The 8,721-nt window shown below is 55.8% G+C and overlaps 1 protein-coding gene across 5 annotated transcripts in view; it reads left to right on the top strand.

Moving 5' to 3' along the window:
- Window positions 1-704: 704 nt before the first annotated feature.
- THEMIS2 (thymocyte selection associated family member 2) overlaps window positions 705-8,721 on the top strand; it is a 26,886-nt gene continuing 18,869 nt past the window's right edge. For 4 of the 5 annotated variants that reach the window (XM_025857082.2, XM_025857084.2, XM_073903111.1 and 1 more), the window contains exons 1-3: window positions 705-850; window positions 3,011-3,151; window positions 5,628-6,038. In XM_025857082.2, coding sequence (XP_025712867.1) covers window positions 757-850; window positions 3,011-3,151; window positions 5,628-6,038 — 646 coding nt within the window. In that variant the 5' untranslated portion in view covers window positions 705-756. The other variant, XM_025857085.2, reaches the window with a different exon arrangement.

Genomic DNA, 8,721 nt, shown 5'->3' with positions numbered 1-8,721 from the left:
CTTTGCCCCATTTTACAGATGAGGAAACAAACTCAGAAGTCAGTAATTTGTTTCAAGTTAGATACCAAGCAAGAGGGCTCTCGCCTAAGCAGATTTCTCTTTAGCCCAAGGAAGAAATTTTAACTAGAAATGTCCGAAGGTATGAGAGTCCTGGAAAGGTGGTGAGCTCCCCATCGGGAGAGGACCGTGTGTCCGGGACACTGCATCTTTCTCCGCAGACGCAAAGGGCAGGGCTGGGTCTCTCTTGGGAGACCAAGAACTACACCAGGCGGGCCGCGTTTCCGCCTTCTAACTGGGAGGACGGCGGGGGCAGGTCGGGGAGCAGGGCGCGGCTGGGGCTTCTCCTTCATCTCCATCAGCGCCCCCCACCCCCCGCACCATGGGATACATCACAGACAACGGGGACGTGGGGACCAGCCTTCCTTTAGTCAGAGCGTCCAGGCGTCGGGCCCTGATCTAGACCTTCGGCGTCGCGCCGCCAAGGTGAGAGGTAGGCACTGCGGCCCATTTTAGGGCTAAGGAAACCGAGGCGGTCTGAGGGCACGCGCGGGGTCGCTGCTCCCAGAGACGGAGAGGCCCCGCCCACGTTGGCGGAGCGACCCCGCCCACATCGGCGCGGCGCGGGGCGGGGCGGGGCGGGGCGGGGCGGGAAGCGGCGAGGCGGGGCGCGGCGGGGCGGGGCGCGGCGGGGCGGGGCTGAGGGATCAGCGCGCGGAGTGCGGTCACTTGGTAGGCGTCCAGAGAGCCGCGAGGACCATGGAGCCGGTGTCGCTGCAGGACTTCGTTTGCGCCCTGGACCTCGCCTCCCTCCCGCGTGTGCTGCGGGTCTGCTCGGGGGTCTACTTCCAGGGTGAGTGAGGGGCCGCGACCCCGCGACCCCCGCCCCCGCCAGGCTCTAGCTGCGTGGTGCTGCAGGGGCGCTGCCCGGGTGACGGAAACCGAGCCACGCTGCCACTGCCCAAGCCCAAGTGTGACTTGGGGCCACACTCAACCTCTCTGGGCCTCGGCTTTTGCTTTCGTGGAATGGGAGAACGCTGATTGCCCCGCAGGGTGATGATGAGAAGTCAATGAGCTTAGACACTCAGGTGGGAGGAACCGAGCCAAGCGAGGGTGAAACCGCTGTGCGCATAGACCGAGGTCTGACCGTGGGAAAACGGAACATCAGGGCTCGTGCCAGGTCAGCCCTCCTCTCCGCGTGCTCTCCCACTCCTCCCCCTTGACGCCTATCTACGCGCCTTCCAGCCCCCTTCGCCCACGGCTTTGCAACCTGATCTATCAGCTCTTCAGTTCTCGGGTTAAATCGCTACTCCCCCCAGCCGGCTTCCCCGCTCGCTCTCTGCTCCTGGCGCACCTGCACATCTGCCTACATGGTTCCCTGGGATAGGTACATAGCAGGGGCTCAGTCGCTAGTTGCTGCCTGAAGGAGAAGAAGGGAGAGATGGACAGGCAGTGGAGGGGAGGGGAAGCTGCTCGGAGGGTGAGGCGCCGGAGGAAGAGGGAACTTGGAGACTGGTTGGAGGGGGAGAGGCTCCTTCCTTAGAAAGCAAACGAATGCAGGGGTGCCCTGCCGTATCTCTTCCCTCTTTCTCTTCCCTTGCTTTGCCACAGCAGCCTCCAGTGAAGTGTTCTGAGGCTCCAAGGGGGGGTTCCTAGACCAAGGGGGAGACACATGGAGGGCCACGCAGGTGGCAGCATGCACCACCACGCACTGGGTTTGGCCAGGTCCACTTGGGAATCTGGCAGATGTGGGTTCAAACGCTGACTTCTCCTCGGGGGCTCCCTGCAGGCGCCTCTGCTGTTTGCGCTCCTGCTGACATCCCCTGACAGGCGTGTCACAATGGCTGCTTCCTCATTCTGCCTGACCCTGGGCGTGGGAAGTGGTGGACGTTTGGTGAGAGAAGGCCCTGGGCGGAGGCCAGGGGGTGGGAGCAATGGGAGCCAGCTGCGTGGTGAGGGGTTCCCACTATACAAACACCCTGGGCTGGGGTCCCCGTTCTGCCCCCTTTGACCTGATCATCTGAGGACCCCACCCAGTCTCACCCAGGCACAGCTCATTATTTAGGACGGGGAACCAGTTCTCCCTCGGAGGCCACTTGGGGGTCTTTACTGCAAAGCACATCTGCAGTCCGGTGCCCAGCACCCCAGCTGCTATTTGCACCAGCCCTGAGGGGCCGCCCCCTGAAACTGCAGACAGACCTACAGTTTATGAGCCCGTGTGCGTTTTCCTGGGATAAGGGGTGGGATTTTCATCAGCTTCTCAGGGCCATTGTGAAAGCTGTGCTGGGGATGCCTTGGAAGTGTGGGGGGGTGGGGTGGGGTGTCAGGTGGTGGCCTTAGGGCTGACCTATGTGTGCTGTCCCGTCCGTCCCGTGTCAGCAGAGAGAGCCTGTCCACCCCGTGGGGGAGATCTTTATCGAGCACTCTCTATGTTCCGGACACTGCTTTAGACACTTAGAATCGTTGAGTGGGGCCGCTGTGCTTGATGGTGGCAGCCCAGAACCCTGCCTCCTGCGCCCACCCTGTCAGTGGCCCTCCGTTTTCACCCGTGCTGCCTTTAACCACAATTCACGTGAAGAAGAAAGCACCAGCGCGGGTGTCAGGCTGTGTGTGACCTCCAGGCAGTCGCTGCACTTCTCTGGGCCCGACGTGGTAGCCATACGTAGGCACCTGGGACTTAGGGCTATTTACTCGCCCAGGACCTCAACACGGACCAGCCCCGCCTCGCCTGGGAGCTCCGCTTGGGAGGCATGGGGACGGGGAGAAGGTCAGAGAAGTGTCTCACAGAGGTGTCTGCCCAGCGCTAAAAGAAGGCACAGGCAGGGTTCCTGCTGCCTGAGTCCAGTCGAGCCAGGGGCCCAGTGGGGGAAAGACAGGGAAGGCCACCCCGGGTAGCAGGAACATGTGCAGAGTGGAGGCAGAGCGCGGCCTGTTGCGGGGGCAGGGTGCAGGCCAGCCAGCACTTGACTCTTGCGGGGGGGGCGCCCGGGAAACTGGATCTCTCTCTCTGCAGGCTCCATCTACGAGATCTGTGGGAATGAGTGCTGCCTCTCCACAGGGGACCTGATCAAGGTCACTCAGGTTTGCCTCCAGAAGGTGGTCTGCAAGAACCCAGGAACGGGCCAGACCATGGAAATTGCCCCCAACTTCTCTGGTAAGGCAGGCAGCTCTGTGTCCCCCGCCCCAGGGCACTGGCCCCCTCCAGCCCAGCATGCACTCCCACCCCTCTCATTTGCACCTGGGCTCTCCCATCCCCCACTGCCCTGCCCCAAGGCCAGGGATGTCCTCTGAGTGGTCTGACAATGCCCTTACCCTGGGGTGGCTGCACCCTCTCCGTGTCCATCTCTCTGGTCACATCTGCCTCTCTGGCTAGGACTTTCTTTGTTCTAGGTCTTTGCCTACGTGCTTGGCTCTGTGTTTGCTCACACATCCCCTCGCCACACATTTACTGACACGTGTGTGCCGGGCCCTGTGCTCAGGGCGGCCGGGGGGGGGGGGTGCTCAGGATGAACCCAGCGCAGCCCTCTCCAGCGGGAGCTTCCCCGATGGCAGCAAGAGGAGGGCAACAGTAGACGCGGAGTTTAGAGAGGGTTCCTGGCAGGAGGAGCCTGCCTCAGGGGTCTGTGCAGGCTTCCTGGAGGGGGTGGCACCTGAGCGGGAGGAAGGACTCCCAGAGGGAGTAACACAGGGAGGAGCATGTGCGTATCTGGCCCTCCAGAAATGACAGAGCTCGGTTCCAGCAGGGGGTGTGTAGTGGGCCGTGGGCCAGGACGCTGAAGCCAACGGTGTGGATGGGAATCCCGGCTCTGCCTGCTACTAGCCATGGCCAGTTCCTGGCACCGCTCTGTGCCTCAGCGTACTCCTCTAGAGCAGGGTAGTCAGGCTTGAGGTGAGGGGTCAATGAGTTGCCCAGAATGAAGGGCTTAGAACAGGCGTGGCCCAGAGCAGGTGTAGTCTGAGGGCTCCTTCTCGTATGCCTTCCTGTGATGGCCTGAATGGGACGGGGGAGGGCTTGGGTTCCCGGTGAGGGGCAGGCGGTAGGGAGGCAGGCGGGAAGCAGATGGTTAGAGGGCTCTGGGGGGCCAGGGGCATAGTTTGGTCTTTGAGAGCACCGAGGAGCCAGTGAGGGTTTTAAATATGGAAGTGGTGTGCTCTGTTTTGTATTTTGAGGGTTTTTCCTTTTATTCTGAAATGTGTTCAAGTTCACAGAAGACTTGCTAAAACCACTGTACACCCTTTATCCAGATTTACCAGTTGTTTTCCAGTTCACCAACATTTTGTTACATTGCTTTCTCTGCCTCTCTCCACACACATGCACATACACGAACATATATTACTATATGTGTATGTGTATATATGTATTTTTTCCTGGGCCATTTGAGAATGAATTGCAGACATGATAACCATTTTAAAGGTTACTCCTTATATTTACTAATATTCCTCCTAAGTACAAGGATATTTGTTCATAAAACTATAGTTCAGTGATCAAATTCGGAAAATTTAATATTGATATAATACTACTATCTAACCTAGTCTATTCAGATTCCAACAACTGCCCTAATAAATGTCCTTTATTAGTCGGTTTCCCCTTGATCCAGAAACCAATCCCAGATCACATCGATCTCTTTCTTTTTTTTTAATAGGAATTTCCTTCTCCTTTTTTTTTTTTAAGAGAGAGAGCACACGCGTGTGAGGCGGGTTGGGAGGAAGGAAAGGGGGAGAGAGAATCTTTAGCAGGCACCACACCCAGGTACACCCAGTGCAGACGTGGGGTTTGATCTCATGATCCTGAGTTCATGACCTGAGTCAAAATCTAGAGTCAGACGCTTAACAGACTGAGCCACCCAGAAGCCCCCAGATCACATATCGATTTCCTAATCTCCTTCAGCCTTTGTCTTGACATCAACTATTTGAAGAGTCTAGACTTGTTCTTTTGGATGTCCTTCAGTCTGGGTTTAGTGTGATGTTGCCTTGATTAGACTCGTGTTGGGCATTTTGCAACAGGAAAACTCTGGAAGCGATGTCTGGATGTGGGCTGTTTTAGGCTGGTATACAGTGGCAGGAGAAGCGGGAATGGGGACAGGGGGAGAAGTGGATGGGGGAAGAATAGTCGGGCCACCGGAATTGGCGGACGGGATGTGGGGCGAAGGGGGGTAGTCAGAGGTCATTTGGCTAGGAGCTCCTGGGTTTCTCGTGTGGGAGAGAGGGGGACAATGGCGCTGCCCCAGCATGGGGTAATAGGTGTTGGATGTATGGGATTGGAATGGTGGTGAGGAATACGGAAGCAAAGTTGGCAGAGTTGGAGGTAGGTATGATTCAGGAGGTAGGCAGATGTGGCCATTGTCAGTGTCTTTTGGGAAGTCCATCCCTGCTCTGTCGACAGTCCCTCTGTGTTCTTGCCTCTCCGAGTAAGGAGGAACTGTCCCCATCTCTACCTGTCACTGTCCCTTCACACATGGTCGCTGGCTGCTTTTTGCCCCTCAGCCCTGCTGCCTGGATGTCCAGATGCTTGGCGCTTGTCTTTGGGGGATTCTGACTGGGTTCTCTGCGGCAGACCGGGGCCTGGTATGTGTGGCCCTGGACCCAGCAAGGGCCCATCCCACCTTGACACCCTCTGCTGTGCCCCACAGGCCACTTCAGCCCCCTCACCGGCCCTCAAAGCTACACAACCTTGGAGGAGTTGCTCTCCGCTGCAACCCAGCGCTCCAGGAAGCTGCCCATTGGCTTCATATCGACACACAGAATCACCACAGAGTCCAGGGTGGTGCCCAGGGACCAGCCCCTCCTGCTTGAGGATGTGGAAGCATACCATGGGACCTACCGTGCCCGCTGTGTGCTAGACACCAAAACCCAGCAGTTCATTCTACACCTGCCCCTCTCCCAGAAGGGGCCCTTCTGGGAGTGGCAGCCTGGCGCCCCTCAGCCCCTGCTCCAGGCCCTGCAAGACCCAGCCCTGAGCAACCGCCTCTTCACCTGCCCCACCCTCCCCTGGCAGTCCCTGATCCTGAGGCCCCAGTATGAGCTCCAAGCCATCATGCACAGTGAGTCGTCTGGGCAGGTGGGGGAAGGTTGGTGGGGCGAGAGAGGGGCCCCTGGGAAGCTGCTCAGATGGAAGGTACCCCAGGGGCCAGGTTGCTTACCCAGTACATAACAGAATAAAGAGTCTCAAATAGTGGGAAGTTAGTAAAAGGAGACAGGAAAATGAGGGAACTTAAGAGTGAGGTCCCACACTTAATAAAGTCAGTCAAAAGTTAGATTGTGTGCTTGCTAGCAACTAGGACAAAGCCGCAGTTACAGAGTAAAACCTTGACCATTTGCTCAGGAGGAACAGATTTTCCTGCCTCTGGGGAAGACGGGATTGTTCCTCAAGGTCCCCTCCTGTCTGGGTGACAAGGGCACTGGGTGAATCCCTAGCTGTTTCATGGGCTGTTTCTGAGGACAGGCTGGAGGCCAGTGCAGAGCAGCGCTGGTGAAACAGGCAGAAGCTGCCCAGGTCTGGCCGCTCGGAGGCTGAGCCGGAGCGGAGCCCAAATGAGTGCCCTGGGGGACAGAGTTTGAGGTTCAGCTCTCTGGCAGTTACCGAGGGAGCAGATGCTCACGGTGGCTGGGGGGCTCCAGAGCCAAGTGGGAATGCTTTATGCTGATTTTTAAAAATCTTTGAAAACCATTATGGAAAAACTCAAACATATACAAGCAGAGGGTAGTATAACAGACCTCTGGGACCCCATCACCTGACATCACAGTTATTAACTCAGGACCTGTCTGTCTGTCCTGTTTCATCTCTCCCCACCCTGCCCGATTATTTCAAAACAAACCCCAGGTGTCTTATTATTTCTCATATAAATACTTCAGTGTGTCTCTTTTAAAAATAATTTTTTTTAACAGACACGCAATACCGTCATCACACCAAAAAAATTAACAGTATCTCCCAATACCACTATTTGGTGTTTGAACTTCCTCTGCTGTCTCATAAATTGTTCTACAGTGTATTCACAGCAGGATCCAGATAAGATCCACAAGACTGCTGTTGATTGTTAGGCCTTTTACACCTATTATCTCTATAGGTTCACCTTTCCTATTTTTCTTATAATTAATCTGTCGAAGGGACTCGGCCATTTGTCCTGTAGACTCTCTCACATTTTGAATTTTGTTGCCAGCATCCTCGTGATGGAGCCAGCATGCGTCTGACCCCTGTATTTCCTGTTGTGTTGGGCCCAAGGCCACCCCCAGGGGAAAGCAGGTGTTCAGCATCACTGGTTGTATGGGCTAAGGACAGGAAACCACCCCCACCAGTGAGAGGATGCTGGCAGCACTCGCAAAACCATGTCCCCAGGCGCAAGCCGAGGACCAGCCTTGCAGGCGGGCTTGTCCAGGGTTAGAAGCCTCAGGCCCACTGTTCGCTCTTTTCTGCACATCTGTAAACAGGCCCTCAGAGGTTTGACCAGACTCAGGAGGCAGTTCTCATGGCTACGTGAGGTGTGGGGCAAGGAGATCCCCCGGCTCTGTGTCTGTCCACAGCCTGGCTTACAGCACCAACCTTGCCCCATGGTGTCGATCAGATGCAAGGGACGGGCCAGCATTTGTGATGTGCGTGGCTGTTGCTGATCCCCGCCTTAGATCCGTGATTGCCTGAGGAACTGCAATAGTGGTTTTAATCCTCGTGTTCCTTCTTCATCGAGTAGTCAGGAAACTACTACAAAACCTACCCACCCCACTGCTTTGGTTCGCTTGTACGAGAAGTATGGGACATTGTGTTGATATATGTCAAGGTCCCAGGGCACCATTCTCCCACCACTCTGGCCGACCTGGCCGGGTTCTGCCTGTTTCACCAGCCCTGCTCTGCACGCTGTCTCCAGCCTGTATGGAAGACCGTCCTAAGAAATGACCTATACTTTGTTTACTCGTTCTTTTTTAAAGATTTATTTGAGAGAGAGAGAGAGAGCGAGCGCATGTTGGGGAGGGGCAGAGGGAGGGAGAGACTCTCAAGCAGACTCCTCACTGAGCGCAGAGCCTCCCTCGGGGCTCGATCTCACATCCCTGAGATCGCGACCTGAGCTGAAACCACGAGTCGGATGCTTAACCGACTGAGCCACCCAGGTGCCCGTTTACTAGTTTTTAAAATGAATTGGCTCCCTAGCATTCTTCAAATATGATTATTTAGGTGTTGTTTTTTAATCATCATTGTGAACTCACAGATGAAATATTTTCAGTGTTCCAATCCACTGGAATTATTATTGATGCTCACATTATCTCCGCCTTGGCCCATGGGAGCCTTTTCAGTTTGGCTCCTGAATCCTTTTGACACACACCTACATGGTCTTGAATAGATTTTTCTTGCTTTCTGATATAAGAGGTTCCAGCCTGTTACATATTTCTATCCCAGGAAGTTCTGTCTTTCCCAGGGAGCCCTGGCGTCTTGTGGGAAATGGCAGTAAGAGACCACAGTCTGGGGAACCAGGGCTTTTAATGGTGGGTCGGGCGTAGGGGCTGCCCTGGATGATGAGGCAGTTCAGGTAATTCATAAAGTACTTTGAAGAAAAAAACCAGAACAGTATAATGAACCTCCATGTGCCTATCTCCCAGCTGCAACCAGACATCAGCTCCCCTGGCACAGAGCAAAAATCCCAACACTGTCCCCTGAGGCACGTCACCACCCGAGCCTCGGTCTTCCTCTGTGAGGAAGGAGGATGCTCCCCGCTCCGTCTTGCGTGTGGTACGGCTCAA

The sequence above is a fragment of the Callorhinus ursinus genome, unplaced genomic scaffold (genome assembly GCF_003265705.2).
Source record: "Callorhinus ursinus isolate GAN/ISIS: 27379988/994484 unplaced genomic scaffold, GSC_fseal_2.0 scaffold18, whole genome shotgun sequence".
Classification (NCBI taxonomy): domain Eukaryota; kingdom Metazoa; phylum Chordata; class Mammalia; order Carnivora; family Otariidae; genus Callorhinus; species Callorhinus ursinus.
The sequence above is the reverse complement of the archived record's forward strand: the minus strand, read 5'-3'. Positions and strand labels throughout refer to the sequence as shown.